Source organism: Prinia subflava, chromosome 12 (genome assembly GCF_021018805.1).
Source record: "Prinia subflava isolate CZ2003 ecotype Zambia chromosome 12, Cam_Psub_1.2, whole genome shotgun sequence".
NCBI lineage: Eukaryota > Metazoa > Chordata > Aves > Passeriformes > Cisticolidae > Prinia > Prinia subflava.
In genome coordinates, this window is record NC_086258.1 from 5,664,780 (window position 1) to 5,679,550 (window position 14,771).

The 14,771-nt window shown below is 49.0% G+C and overlaps 2 protein-coding genes across 9 annotated transcripts in view; one reads left to right on the forward strand and one right to left on the reverse strand.

Moving 5' to 3' along the window:
• Positions 1-6,212, forward strand: part of SPTAN1 (spectrin alpha, non-erythrocytic 1) — a 46,022-nt gene extending 39,810 nt beyond the window's left edge. For all 6 annotated transcript variants that reach the window (XM_063409755.1, XM_063409751.1, XM_063409754.1 and 3 more), the window contains 6 exons: positions 3,064-3,118; positions 3,590-3,786; positions 4,183-4,236; positions 4,641-4,787; positions 5,078-5,225; positions 5,889-6,212. In XM_063409755.1, the coding sequence (XP_063265825.1) occupies positions 3,064-3,118; positions 3,590-3,786; positions 4,183-4,236; positions 4,641-4,787; positions 5,078-5,225; positions 5,889-6,014 (727 nt within the window). In that variant the 3' untranslated portion in view covers positions 6,015-6,212. The remainder of the gene's footprint in view (positions 1-3,063; positions 3,119-3,589; positions 3,787-4,182; positions 4,237-4,640; positions 4,788-5,077; positions 5,226-5,888) is intronic.
• On the reverse strand, positions 13-12,980 carry DYNC2I2 (dynein 2 intermediate chain 2). 3 transcript variants are annotated; one of them, XR_010081986.1, is made up of 11 exons: positions 12,785-12,980; positions 12,063-12,317; positions 11,285-11,394; positions 10,050-10,207; positions 9,529-9,638; positions 8,705-8,872; positions 8,084-8,316; positions 7,201-7,358; positions 6,544-6,612; positions 6,281-6,427; positions 13-2,025 (listed from the first exon to the last, which is right to left on the reverse strand). XR_010081986.1 is itself a non-coding variant. In XM_063409759.1 (10 exons), exons 1-10 carry the CDS (start codon positions 12,959-12,961, stop codon positions 6,387-6,389), a joined length of 1,479 nt encoding a protein of 492 aa, XP_063265829.1. In that variant the 5' UTR covers positions 12,962-12,980; the 3' UTR covers positions 6,251-6,386. The 3 variants fall into 3 exon arrangements, 2 of the variants coding, with proteins under 2 accessions (XP_063265829.1, XP_063265828.1); XM_063409759.1 differs by lacking the exon at positions 13-2,025 and having other exon boundaries at positions 6,251-6,427; XM_063409758.1 differs by lacking the exon at positions 13-2,025 and having other exon boundaries at positions 6,367-6,612.
• Positions 12,981-14,771: the final 1,791 nt, after the last annotated feature.

Genomic DNA, 14,771 nt, shown 5'->3' on the forward strand with positions numbered 1-14,771 from the left:
GTATTGAATTTTATATCTTTCAAATTTTGGTGACGTGTTCTGCTCTGTGTGTGTTCTCCTGTCATTACATCGCTTGTGAAAGCTGTGCTCAAACCCCTCTTCTTTGAAAAGAACAACCTTTTGCTGAGGTGCACAGACACAGGAAACAAGATTTTGGAGTAGTTAACTATAAACCAGTAGAAACATAACAATTTCCTAGTCAAAAGCAGAATTACAACAGGCAGCCACTGGCACACCGTGGACTTCCTGACTTTTGCTTTTTCTGAGGGCTTGCACAGGAAAAGCCCCTTAATTTGAGAAAATCTGTGAGAGTGTAGCTGCTTTCCAAAGGCAGGCTATTCTGACATTTCTAGTTTTTCAGCTTAAGAGACTTGCTTAGTGAAACAAAACTTTTGACCATAACTGTTCTGAGAACAGTGAAATCTCCAAAGTATTGACTGCTTTTGATAAGGAGAAGGGAAGATTCTTACAACATTTTGCTGAAATTACATATCTTAAAACCCTGTAGTTTGCAAATATGAACTGCCTGTTTTTAATCTGCTGCAGAGCCATGGCCCACACAGATTTTAGCCTTGAGAAAATCAACCTTCCAACATGAATCCAAGAAGCTGCTGGAGTTTCCCAGCAGTTTTAAGCCCATTCTGTGTCGACAGCAATGGTTCCTGATGAGGATGCGTGCTGGCCATTTGTCTGGAAGTGGAAAGGAAATAATAAGATCTTTAAAGGTTTTCAGATGACCAAAGCCTCTGCAAATGTGTCTGTCCAGTTAAATTCCTTCAGCAGGACGAGTCTCAGCACAGTGGAAGCTTTGTGATAAGACGTGATGTCAAATGCCAGCAGTCTCTGGGCCAGGGCAGAGGCTGTGTGTGCACAGGGCTGGAGGAGGCCTTGCTCCTAAAGAGAAAGCCTTTCCTAATAAAAGGGTGGAATCTTCACAGATAATTCTGCTGCTTATTTGCTCCGTAATGATCACAGTCTCTTGTGTTCTGCCAGATAAAAATAGTTTGCCCTGGTTTTGCTGTACAGTTTAATGGAACCGAGCAGATTTTCCTGGAACGGATGCTGAATTCCCTGCTCCTTTGTCAAGTAGTGTTGTAGATTAGTTCTGGTATCCAAGAACGAGTGAACAGAAAGGAGCCATTCACTGAAAGATGCAGGGTCAGAGTTAGAGATCCTCATGCCAGGCTCTTTTGTTGAACAAATTACCAGAGGGCTGCTGATATGCCAGGCAGAATTTGTCCCTAATTCTCTGTGAATAGATTAAAAACGTGGATTTAGTTCCAAGAGGCACTGGCTGTGTTTAGCCTGGCTTGGTGAGAGGGAAGGCAGAGCTTCAGGGAAGTGTCAGGAGAAGAGCTGCCATGCACACTCCTTGCTTTGCAGCTTGTGTGTGCCCAGCACTGCCTGGGAGGGGTGTACTTTGGGGGAGAGAGTAAGAAGAATTTGGAGTTTGCAAAGAAAAATGCTTTTAAACAATCTGTAGATGAGCTAACTGCAAAGCTTCAGTTTGTCTCTTAGCGAGACCCTCACTTTTTTGTGACTTACATGAAAATTAATAACGGGCTATTTTTGTGTATGTGCAACCAGCATTTAAATAAATTTCTCTCATTAAGTACTTGATTGTGTTTGCTGCAAGGCAGTGCTGGCTTGGAGTGTGGCTCCACTGCAGTGGCCGTGTTTTGGTGTGTTCTTTCCTCTGTTCTTTCTTTCTTCCATTTTGGAATTTACTTGGTTTCTTTCCTTTGACTAGCATAGCATATCGTCGTGTCATTCGTGTCTATCAGTATGAAGTTGGGGATGATCTATCTGGAAGGTTTTTTCCTCTTATTTTCTTACCTCACTTTGGTTTTCAAACGCACTCGTTAATTCCAAGGCTCGCTTTCCTTCCAACTAACTTTCACGGCTTAGAGATGCTTGGAGGTTTGTTTCCCTGTTGGTTCTTTCCAAGGTTGGTTCCCAGCTTCCTGCTCAAGGCTCTGGGCGTGCGCTTCATCTCTAGGCGGGCGTTGAGTCTGAGCCTTAACCCTGTGGTGAGAAACACCCAGATGTTTGGTGCATTTTCATTGCTGCAGAGTGATTCAGCACTTGAAATCCCCATTCTCCAGAAGCTCAAAAACATGTGGGAAGACAGAGTCCAGTGGGGATAAAAACCTGGTTTTAGCGACTGAAATACCAGAGATTGAGGTTTTAGGAACTTTAATAGCCCAGAGTCAGAGGACAGCCCACCTGCACAGCACCCAGACGCCCTGTCCATGTGTGGGTCATCCAGTGCGAGCTCTCACCGTACGTGTTGGAAGGACAGAGATTCCCAAACACGGCTGCTTACAGATTGCTTGGGATCTTGGGGTGGGGGAAAAGCAGCATCCAGAGACTGTCCTTAGCTAGTCTGTATGAAGGTCTTGGAGCCCCCGGCCACTGTGGGGACCTGCATGTAAAGCTCAAGGTGGAAATCACTGGGCAGAGTGGCTGAACCTCAGCTGCTCTGGGTGCAGCATGGACAGGTGGGGTGGGAAAGGCACCTTTCCACCAGGCACTACTGAGCAGCAGAGGTCTGTAGCTCTCTGCAAGGATTATGCCCACATTAAGATTACTTTTCAACCAAACCAGTAGTTCTCACCATCTTTTTTTACCCTCATTTTCCCCTTTGTAACACACCTTTGTAGAGCTCCTGTACCTGACTGCAAATACAGCCCATCCCCAGTGACTCACCTGCAGTTGGTGTGTGTGGTGTGTGCTGGGCACGGGGCAGGGGGCTGGGACTGCACTAAATTCTAATTCCATGAGGTCCAGTAAAGCGGGGGCTTTGAGTCTGGCATGAAGTGTGGCTGCTGATCACGTTGCCTTTCAAATGGGGCTAGAAATTAACTATATACAGAAATAAGAATCGGACAAAACGTACAGCGTCAGTCTGAAATAGGATGAGTCAGAATAAACAAAACACAAAACCTGTGTTGAAATATCTGTAAGGATTTTTCATTTCAAGGAAGGATTGTTAATTTCAAGCCCCACATGCCATTTTTTTTATGAGGTAAGTGCCTTCTCTCACTGTTGTTCTGTGTTTAGGTCATGTATGGTGGAGGAATCAGGAACGCTGGAGTCACAGCTGGAGGCTACTAAAGTAAGTGATGTTCACCTATGGCTAGAACAGCATTTCCAGCTGGCATGGGAATAGAAGAGGGGAAGGGGAATGCATGTAGTTGTGTGGGAAAATCTTAATTGATTTTAGACATTTGGACACCTCTGGGATTATCTATTTACATACCTGATGTTTACTTACATTGCAGGCCATTAAACAACACTGATGTAGTTTTCCATTTTTTTCCTTTTTCATAAAGGAGGTGTGGGGTAGGGCAGAGAGAGGATACAGTGTTTTCAGCACATTTCGTAATAAGAGGTTTTTTAGTCTCCAGAACTGGTTTGCAAGGTCTGGTTGATAGTGACCATGAAGATGAACATTGCTCTGAATTTAATTTCACAAATCCCAGTATATGGACATAGTATAACCCTTCCTCCCCTGCCAGCCTCTAACTTTAAGGTGTGGTTTTTTTGGTGCTTCATGATTTCTCTCCTCTTTGCTCCCTTCTCACAGCGCAAGCACCAAGAGATCCGAGCTATGAGGAGCCAGCTGAAGAAGATTGAGGACCTTGGAGCAGCCATGGAAGAGGCACTGATCTTGGACAACAAATACACAGAACACAGCACTGTGGGGCTGGCGCAGCAGTGGGACCAGCTGGACCAGCTGGGGATGAGGATGCAACACAACCTGGAGCAGCAGATCCAAGCCCGGTACTGCTTGGCCCCCATGCATGGTTTGAAGTGTGAGACTGAGGGTGGGGGAAAGAGGAGCCACAGCTGCCTGTGCCTGCAGCCAGCCTTGCATGGTCTGTGCTGAGGAGTCTCCTGTGCTCAGACCAGTGGGTGCACTGGGCTTGGACATCCCCACCAGCACCACCCAGTTCCCTTCTGAGGGATGAAGTGAGCAGTTTTGGAATAGCTCCTGTTGGCCATGAGCAAAGGCAGGATCTCAGTGGAATGGTTTTATTGTGTGGAATAAGTGTGTACAAGTGTTCCCTGAACACTGAATGGTTGTTTGCTCCTTTGTCCTCACTGTGAGGTGCAGCCACTGGACTCGGAGTACCACAGCTCAGGAACTGCTAATCAGCTTTGCTGCTTCCTTTTCAGGAACACCACTGGAGTCACCGAGGAGGCCCTGAAGGAGTTCAGCATGATGTTCAAGTGAGTTGCAAGGAACACATGACAGAGAAAGGCTTGGGAGATATTTCTGGCACATGGATCCTGTTTGCAGGATCCCTTTGTGGCTTCTCTGTTGTCTGCCCCACTTTGTGCTGAGCTGCTCCATTCTCTGCCAGAGGGCAACAGCCTCCAGCCCCTGCTGCTGGCAATGCCAATGCATTCCAGCTGGGAATACAACTGGGGGTTTTTTGGTTGCGGAGGGGTGATTTTTAAGCAAAGTTAAGAATTTGTGCATATTTTTCATGTATGCTAGATAGAACTATTTATTGATACAAACTCATTTGTCCAGAATAGGGCCTGGTTATAACCTTGATCTAGTTTTCAGCCCACTTTACAGCTCTCAGCACTCAATAAGTGACACGCTTGGGTTCTGGTTTTGTTTTTAGGCACTTTGACAAGGACAAATCTGGACGACTTAATCACCAGGAGTTTAAGTCTTGCTTGCGCTCTCTTGGCTACGATCTGCCCATGGTTGAGGAAGGAGAGCCAGACCCTGAGTTTGAGTCTATTCTTGACACTGTAGATCCCAACAGGTATGTGAGTTGGACCTTCCTGTACTGCAAAATACATGGAGGTGTTGGCTGGGGAGTTGACTGGAAGGTCTTTGAAAGGCTGAGAGCTGTGGTGGTTTTTACAATGACTCATGTGAAAGCCTTAAGGGAGGCAAGACTGACATTTGTAAAGAAAAAATCCACTTTCAGAGAATGATCTGGTGCTGAGCCGCCTCCATTAAGATTTGCACTCCTTCCAGAGCAGTTCCAGCCCCTCTCTGAGGGCCTGGCAGTGCTGTGCTGTGGGTGCTCACGCTGTGTTTGGCTGGCAGGGATGGACACGTCTCGCTGCAGGAGTACATGGCCTTCATGATCAGCCGGGAAACGGAGAACGTCAAATCCAGCGAGGAGATCGAGAGCGCCTTCCGCGCCCTCAGCTCCGAGGGGAAGCCCTACGTGACCAAGGAGGAGCTCTACCAGGTAAGTGCTGGTTGTCAGCCCCAGGGAGGAACACACAAGACTTATTCACAGATAAAGCCCAGCACTAATGGCATGGAGGCTCTTATCATGGGGGTTGAGTCAGTTGTGACCCTGCCAGGAGATCCCCTGCAGCAAACACAGAAATTGCTGTGACAGTCCTCTCAGTTGCTTTCTTGGCTCTATAGAGGAAAAGCTTTATGTAGCAAAGGTTGAATAAAACAAGAGCTGCTCAAAAGCCTGGAAGCAAGTGCACTGTCTTCAGAACTTCCCTTCCATCATTTGGGAAACTGGATGGGGGATGTTTCTCCAGACAGCAATTCAAAGAAAAGTCTTGAGCCTAAGTTTAGACAGTGTGAACATCTCCTCCCTCTCACTGCCCTGCCCAAGGCAGCAAGTTTTTCCTGTCTGAATACCACCAGCTGGCAGGGAAATAAAGAGTTTGCAGTGCTTCCTTGTCCCAGTTACCTGTTCTGTCTTCCATTTGCTGGGAAGGCTCTGCTCAGGCCTTCCAACCCTTAACCAAATAGTGCCAACAGCCAGAGCATTTCCATGCTGGGTGTAGTTGTGCTGCTCTGGTTTCTGCCCTGGGGAATGGGAGGGCTGCCTGTCAATGCCCCTTGGCAGCCCCAGAGCCCTCTCACCCCCACCCTGTCTCTCTTTCAGAACCTGACCCGGGAACAGGCCGATTATTGCATCTCTCACATGAAGCCCTACATGGATGGCAAGGGCAGGGAACTGCCTGCTGCCTACGACTACATAGAGTTCACACGTTCACTCTTTGTGAATTGATCTGAAACACTAGAACCAAAAGATGCGAAGGACATGCTCACGTTTGCTGACTGTAGCTCTGCATGTGTCTCTCTCTCTTTGTGCTCTACAATAATCAATGTTACTTTATGATGTAACCTTAAAGTGCTTAGCTTAAAACTCTTAGGGAAAAGAAACATGTTGCAGTGTGCTTCAATAAAAGTTACTGGTCGAACCACATCATCTTGTGTTTAATGGTTAAATGCAAATTTAACTGTTTAGGTGGAGGCAACTCCAGTGTTGGTTACCTGTGTTTTCCAGAGCAGCACTGGAACAGGTGAGTGGGGAATGTTCTGGAGTCGGGGCAGTTAGAAGCTTCCCACAGCTGCTGTGCTGCTCCCTCAGTCCGTGATCTCACTTGCCAGCTGCTCCAGGTGACTCATTTCCCTCGGTCCCTGCTCCGTGAAGTCGGAGCTCAGCTGCCAGACTTTGACTGTCCCGGCAGCATCCCCTGCTGCCAGGAGCCGTGTGTGCTTGGTGTTGAATTCCAGACAATACACAGGGCACTCACTCACGGACTGCCTCAGGGACACTGTGGGCTTCTGCATGCTCCTCGCCAGGTCAAACAGGTGCACCTCTCCTGCAGACACAGACATCCAGTCAAGCTTCATGGCAACAGACATTGTATCTAACAGCAGGTAAGTATCTGCTTTGTCTGGCACTGAGAGTTATTTTTAACCTGTTTCCCCTGCTGATAGGTGTCTAGGCTGTGACAGACAGCTGACATTACTGTAGGCAGAACAGATTTGTTCTGCTGTCAGAAACCTGAAACCAGCTTGCCAAATTCTGTGAAATCTCAATTCTTTAACTCAAAAATGTTTGGGCAATTTTCTAAGGAAAAAGTTTTCATTTTAAACCATTAGTTCTGGAAGTAGATGTCAAAATCAAACTGGAATTAGATTTTGCCACAGTGATCTTGCTGTGCTGTATTCCTATGAATGACTGTGACAACAGATTTACAGGTACCATCAGAAGTGAAAAATAACTCTGCTGGTTCACCTTGCTAAAGGTTAGACATTACTCCTTTGTACTAATTACACAGCACAAACAACGGCCACTGCTCTGTGCTAGTGGGATCTGCTAATCAGTGCAATCGACTTGACTAATTAATTCCCAGCCCACTCTTCATTTTATCCTCAATCAAGAGGAGGCACCTGCAGTTACTTGCCTTCCCCAGACGCAGCTGCAAAAACCAGTGGTCGAACTGGAGACCAGCATACACAGAACAGGTATTTCTTTGATAACTGGAGAGCAAAGAGGGGCTGTGTCTGCAACATGGAGTGCAAGTGAACTTGTCCATCGGTCCCACAGCTCAGAAAGAGGTTCCTGGGGGAGGCAGGAAGCAAGAAACAGCTCTTTTTGTTTTATTGCTAACGATAAAGAACAAAAATCAGTCAAGGAGCATGACCTCGGACAATATTGCTGCTTTGTAAAGGTCTGTGTTTCCTAAGGCAGCAATTGCCAGGCTGTGCTGTAGGCTGTAGAGATGCAGCTTTGTTACTGCCCTCAATTAAGCTTAATGAGGGCTTGTATTGACCACTGATGGGTTGTGGCCCAGGGCTGCCTGAGAACTGCTGATCTAGAGCTGGGCATTGTTCGAGTTGGGCTTGTCTCATGCAAATTAAATGCAAACCTGGGCTGTCAGCATGTTTCACAGAAACAGGGCTCGGGGCCTCTGCGGATGGTGGGTGAATTGCTGGCAGAGATGGGAGCTTCTCATTTAAATTCTGGCAGCTACTGATGTCAGAAAAATCTTCAGTAAGATACTTAGTGATCTGCCCAAATGAAGGACTTTTTCATCTTGGCTTTAAACTGAGTTTTAATTGTAACAAACAAGATGATCTAAGGAAGGTGCTAATGTTGCTCATGTGCCCACATCCAGCTTAGTCCAGTAAGCAGCTTCACCAGAGCCCAGTGGATGTTTCTCCTACAACGGGAAGTTCCTAATGCCGGCTGACCCTTTTTTTGGAACTTGTACACACCCCCAGGAGCTATTTGAATAATCTGTGTTTAGAGCCGGGCAGAGATAGTGTCCCGCATGCAGCACTTGCCTGTGGAAGGGCGAGCAGCTCACGGAGTACACGGGCCCGGCGTGAGGGGAGAAGGAGAATTCCGCCGGCGCCCGGAGGGGAACGGAGCCGCCGGGCCCCGGGAGAGCCGGAGCCTGGGCCGCGGCCGAGCACCGCAGGGAAAACCCGCCTTCCACACCCACGACGAACACAGCGGCGTCAAAGTGTGAGAAGGACAGCGAGGTCACCCCCACGGCTGCCTCTCCCCAGGCCCCCTGGGGAAAGAGACACGGAGCTGGTGTGAGCTGGGGCTGCAGAGAGAGGCACACAGGGCAGAGCCTGCTGGGCCCGGCGGGTCACAGCACAGCTTGTGGCAGCCCCGTGTTTGTAGCACTGAACCCTTCCTACACAGGGCTTCACGAGAATTAACATTACAAGCAAGTTCTCCATCCCGGCAACTTCTCTTTAGAGCATGGCAAAACCTCAGCTGTTATCAGTCTTCCAAGAATGATTTCCGTATGACAAAGGAGCTGTGGATCCAGGGTGTCTGTGTTCAGAGGGGCTTTTCGTGGCCCTTCTTGGAGCAGGGCAAGCTCTGACACTTGGGCTCCAGGGTTCAGGGTGTTTTTGTGGAAAGAGCACTCTCTGAGCTGCTGCACTCACCTTCTTCAGCCGAGTGCTGCGAGGGATCTGCTGAGCCATGATGGCAAATCCTTCATCCAGGGCCAGCCGCCCGTCCTGCTCCTCCCTCCACACCAGGATCTTCCCATCTGTGGCCACACTCAACAGCCGGGCGTGGTTTCTGTGCTTGGTGTCAGGTAACCACGTAACCTGTGCAAATGCCATGAGCCAGGACAGCGGGGACTGGCACAACTGCATCCACCCGACACAGACGCAGAGCCAGGCACTGGCCTGGTGCCAAACGAGGGGGGGCACAGACACAGATGCAAGGAGAGTGTTTAGGGCTGAACCCCCATTGCCGCTTCTGTGGTTCACCTGCCCTCAGTTTTGGGGTGAGCATTTATGGCACTGTGACCCAGCTCCAAACAACAGCATTTTACTGAATAGCAGATGAGAAAAATGCACAGAATGTCCAGAGTCACAAGGGCCCAGAAAGGCAAAATCCTTATGAAGCCAGACTGCATGACATGCTTAAATCCCCTTAAAGCATGTGGCTTTAAGCCTCCAAGGATCAGTGACACTTTTCCATTTGTGTTTTTAAACCATTCCAACTATCTTTGGCTGCATCTCCCTTAATAAATGAGTACAACTGTCTGCTCTTTGTTTATCCTGGACAGCGAGAAGTTATTTTTTACAGGCTAAGTGTCTGTTCAGGGGCTAGAGTTGGGGGGACACAGCCAACCAAAAAAGAATATAACTGCTGAAATGTCTGTAAACTGTCTGGCTGTGGATGGGAACCAAAGAGAACACAGAGCAGTGGCAACTCTCACCTGCCCCAGCCCTGTCTGCTGTCAATGTTCTGTTACCTGATAAACGGGGTCAGTGTGGGTGTCATCTGTCATCCCTGTCCTCCAGATCACAGGGTCCTCTGTCCTGGTCGTGTCCCACACCACCAACTCCCCACTGAACAGCCCACCTGGAAGGACAAATATAAAACATCTAAGGTCTGACAGCTCAGAACAAATGCACAAGTGGAGCAATGGTGGAAACACCCACCAGCTTCAAAGGCTGGGCAGTTCTGTGCTAGGCATAGCCAGTTCTGGTGTAAGAGACTATTACTCTGCTGAAATAAGCTTATTCCCTTGGAGCCAGGGCTGGATTTCCTTCTGTCACCTCTCTCTGAGAAGGGGTTTTAAAGGCAGGTGTCACTAAAGAGGCAGCAAGTCCCAGTTCAGGTGCAACAGTGCACTTATCTGTGTTGGTGGGCATTAGTTCCTCAGTCTGAGGAGCTGCAATGCTGTTCCTTTACAGCAAACCTGAGGCTGGACTCAGACAGAGAAACCAAAGGAACCAAAGGTTGCAGGACAAAAGGGTAAGAACAACCCACCAGCTATCAGTGATGGCTGGGAGGGATGGAAAGCCAGGCACATGACAGAACTGGGAACATCCACCACCACATCAGGGTGCTGTGGATTCAACGCTCTTCTGTCCAGATTCCAGGTACAAACATAGGATTTTTCTGTGCTCCAGTCCCCATTGTCCAACCTGCAAAACAAAAAGCTACATCTTGCTTTGTGTGTTTTGAGGATTCCAGTCCAGTAGAGCTCTGAGATTCCCCACTGGTCACCTCAATGTGCTGCTTTGTGTCCCTGTCATGAAGGAATCACGAGGGGATGGAACTTCTCTGTGGGCTGGTTTATACAGGATGTGACAGGGCACACATCTGTGCTTACACCAAAGTGGCAGCCAGTAAATTTTGGGTACAATTTCCCTATTCCACGACCTACTCACCATTCAAATAATGGGAACAATCAAAAGGGTGCATATGGAAAGTTCATGGAAGGAATTCTGCTGAAGGTGCCCACAGACACAGAAACCACATCCTTATCTGCAAACAGCTGTAGACTGGAAGAGCAGAAGGAGCAACTGACATACAGGTTTGCCCTGTTTTACTCTTCCCTATGCATTCTCTCATAGATACTCTTTTTGCTGGGGCTTTTAATCTAAGGAAAGGGGAGCATTAAAAAAAAAAAGGGCAGTAATAGGGCCAAGAAAGAGGGGGCTGCTACAGACATTAATGGATTAGATAAAGGATTTGTGAAACCTTTATTTCAGAAATCCTTAAACATGGATTATTACATGTGCATGGCACCAGGCACATGTGTGAACAGGTGCCAGGTTCATCCAGGGTGCTCAGAGACCACATTAAACATCACGATCTCAGTGAAGATAAAGTGCATTCTCCCAAACCTCACCTACAGATATTTGCAAGTGCATCTGCTCTTTACATTTTTCAAACAGATTCTACTTAGAAACAAGTCAGTAAGATCATGTATCCATTTTCAGGATGGGGGGAAGGTAGAAGAAATAAAAGAGATAATTCAGGACTTCCCTGAGATTTTGTTACTTTGAAGATTAGTTCTTTAACTTGCATAAGGAGTGGATATAGATATAGATATAGATATAGATATAGATATAGATATAGATATAGATATAGATATAGATATAGATATAGATATATCAGTTTATTACTGCAGAGAAAGCAAACACATCTAGACCTCAGGTCAGCCTGAGACATCACTTCAGCCTCAGCTGCACTCCCAAATCCATGTGGATACTCACCGGCCATAGGAACATGCAATAACAGATCCTGTGGCATTCCATGAAACACTGGTGACCTGCAGATTTTGATCCTGAGCCTCTGGATATGACAGTGTATGCAAACACAACACCTGGAAGAGATCAGATCCAAGCACTGAGGCAGCAATCTCTGAACACACAGAAATGAGATCCATGCCACCCCTGATGTGTGTGGTTGCAGTGTGGGTTTTCCTCAGTCCAGGAATTTATGTGGAAAGGTTTTTGAATTCTTGTTGGGAAACAAACCCACAACACAACTGTCACTCAAACACAACCCCTCAGAGAGTGCACAGCTCTGGAAGGCTGTGCCTAAGAATTTACAGCAGCTGCCAGGTGTGAGTTTGGCACTTGCTGAGCTCCACAAGTAACAGTTTGAAAATGCCAGTCCCAACGTGTACTGTATGATACAAATTGCTTCCATTCCTGAGCACCATGCACTAAACAAACACAATCTAAGCAGGCAGAGCTGCCAATTCACTGGCTGCAACTGTTCCTACATCCCTGCTAGGATGGAGTGCTCTGAAGAGGCTGAAGAAAAGCCTACATCAACTGCAGGCTTCCTCCTCTCACTGCTGCTACAGCTCAGTCACCAGCAGGAAAAACAGTTTTACCAAGCAAGGAGAAAGCTAAAAAAACCCCTAAGGCAATCCAACTGGTAATGTTTAGTTATTAGAACCTGACAAGAACAATCACAGCAATAATGACTTAGTGTAACTGTAACTAACTCTGCTTGGACAATGACCTGAATTCTGTCACTTACTGTTTCATCCTGATCTGTCCAGTTCACTTCAAAGCCATCAAAGGCATGACTTTTCCAATTTTTATTTAGCTCCTTGATAACAGCATCCTCCACTCTCTGAAGGAATGACAGAAGCCCAGGGTAATCTACTTGGACTTGTTGCTGGAAGTCTTGGTCAGCATCTTTGCTCTGTTCTGTCTGCACCGCAGCATCCCGGGCTATATGAGACTGTGCTGCAGCTTCTGCTGTTGAAATTTTCCCAGTCTGGCAAGTTTTCTAGTAAGAGAAGACAGGCAGTCAGTCTATAATCCAAGCAGAAAAACAAGTGTGGCACAATGCATTCACAGCACCTTCCCCTTCCTGCGGGTTCACAGAGACATTCCAGCCCCTCTACACAGGACTATCGGTTCTCACACTGCAGGGCGGCAGCCCGCTCGGGTGGTTCTTGGCCGATTCGCACACACGGGCTAAATCAGCAAAACGCTGACGGGACGGAGCCGGTGGGCACACACAGGCCCCGCTGCCCCGGGCCCCGAACGGTGCCAACAACCTCCTGAGCGGAGGTCTCGGTCCCGGGCCGCGCTGGAGCCGCGGGACCTGCGGGGCGGTCACGGCCGAACAGGGAGGGGATCAGTCGGGGCACGATCCCAGAAGGCCCGGGGAAGGCGCAGCCCTGACAGCCGCCCCCTGCCCGGCCCGGCGGTACAAGAGCGCGGAGCGGGGCCGCCCAGGGGGTCTCTCACCGCCTCGCAGCGCGCGCTCCGGGTGCTCCTCCACAGCGACTGCACGTCGGCACCGGGTGCCGTCCTGTCGGCGAACATGCCGCGGCCGGACAGGGCCCGGCCGTCCCGGGGCATCGGGGGTCTCTCCCGGCGGTCGCGGCCCGTGGCGCTCCCACCGCCCGCGCCTCCGGTTCCCATGGAAACGGGCGCGCCGTGACGTCACCCCAGCGACGAGCCCGCCGCGCCGCGAGCGGTCACCTGAGGCGGGCGGGGCCATGCTGGAGAAGGGCGCGGAGCGGCGGCGCTGGCGGGGCGGTGGTTCCGTGCGGGAGAGGAGTGCGGCCTCTCCCGGCAGCTTCGTTAGAGCCGTGCCTCCGGCAGAGGCTGCTTCCTTCCCTCCGGTCGCTCCCGCCGTAGCTGCGCTGGGGCCCCGCTGGTCCCGCCGCGCCGCCGGGGGCACGAGGGGCAGCACAGGCGAAGGGCGCGGGGTGCCAGGAGTTAAGATGGCGCCGGGGAGGGAGCGACAAAGCCGAGCGCGGTGTGGCGGGGGCACTGGGCCGCCCTGTGAGGGCAGCTCTCGGCGCCTGTGACCGGGGGTTTGCCCAGGGAATGGGGCCGGCTCAGTGCACGCTCCGTGCCCGGGGTGTGCTCTGGCCCGGTACTTTGGTCTCTACCGTCGTTGGTTTTGATGGGGGAATCATGGTGATTTGTGCCGAGGGTGAATTGCTGTGTGGCCGAGCTGGCTGCCCGCCCGCAGGGCGGCTCTCCGGGAGCCACCCGGTACCTGGGTGACAGCCTGGATAACCCCTGCTGTCCTGTCTGCAGGGACAGTGGCTGGTGGTGCAGCTTCCTTAAGTGATTCTTTCTAACAGATACGACTCTGCTTGGAGATTTTTTCTAACTAACTCATTGGAACAACTTGATGATGAATGCACAGGCTAATTTTAGTGCTGGCATAAGCAGGCACAGATGCACCAACTTCAGTGGAGTTATTCCGGCTGTTGCTGGGAAGGAGTCTGGCCTGTGTGTAGGCACGGAGATTGCAGGATACAGAGCAGGAGCTCAGCAGAAGGGTCGTAGTGCTTTCACCTCTTGAGCACATGTGAGTCCATTTATATCAGAGCTGAATGCAATGGTTCTGAGGAATTTAAAGTACTACGCAATTAACAGTGATGTAAGAGTCCCTGAAACGCCTGGTAAAGAACTCTTATGGCCGTTTTACAGACAGTGAAACTGGAGCAGAAGGAGGTTCAGTGGCACCCCCTTCAAAAGCAAAAAGTCTCAATGGAACTGAATCCTGTAGAATTTCAAATCCTGGCTGGGTACCTGCTGTGATTCTTCCCGTGGCTGGTGTGGACCATCACAATACCCACAGAAGAGCCAAGCACATAAAGCATAAACACTCTTGGGCTGGCCTGGTGGCCCTTTTAGCCCTGTCATCTCTGTCTGATCAGCACAGGAGTTAATCTAAATTTCCAAAGTTCAGGCTTGGCATCTCCAGCAGCAGCTGGTTGATGTGGAAGTGTAAGCAGTGGTAGTCAGAGCCTGTCGAGATGTAACTCTGAGCACTTTCCCAGCCTGCTTCTCCTGCAGATAGGCTCCTTGCTTTGGGTCACTGCATGGGGCAGCTTTTCATGTGTTCAAAAACTGATACTGAGTATTTGAACCCAATAGCAGAGTGGTTTTCTTAATAGGGACTTAAGATTTAAGATTTATCCTCTATAAATAATCTTCAGTCATGATTAAATTATCTTGAATTGGTATGATTAGAACTGCCAAGGCATATTACTCTTTAGTAGAGGAGTATATATTATGAGTGTGAATTAATATGCAGGCTGCATCATCATAAAAATGCTAAGCACAAACTGCAATTTTACAACTTTAAATAACTTGTCAGGGAACTTAAGGAGAAAAGTTTGTGGGATTTTGAGATGGCAAAGAGATAAGAAAACTGGAACTTAAGTATGTGGAACAGACTGAAAGAAATCCATTTCTTTAGCCAGTAGTA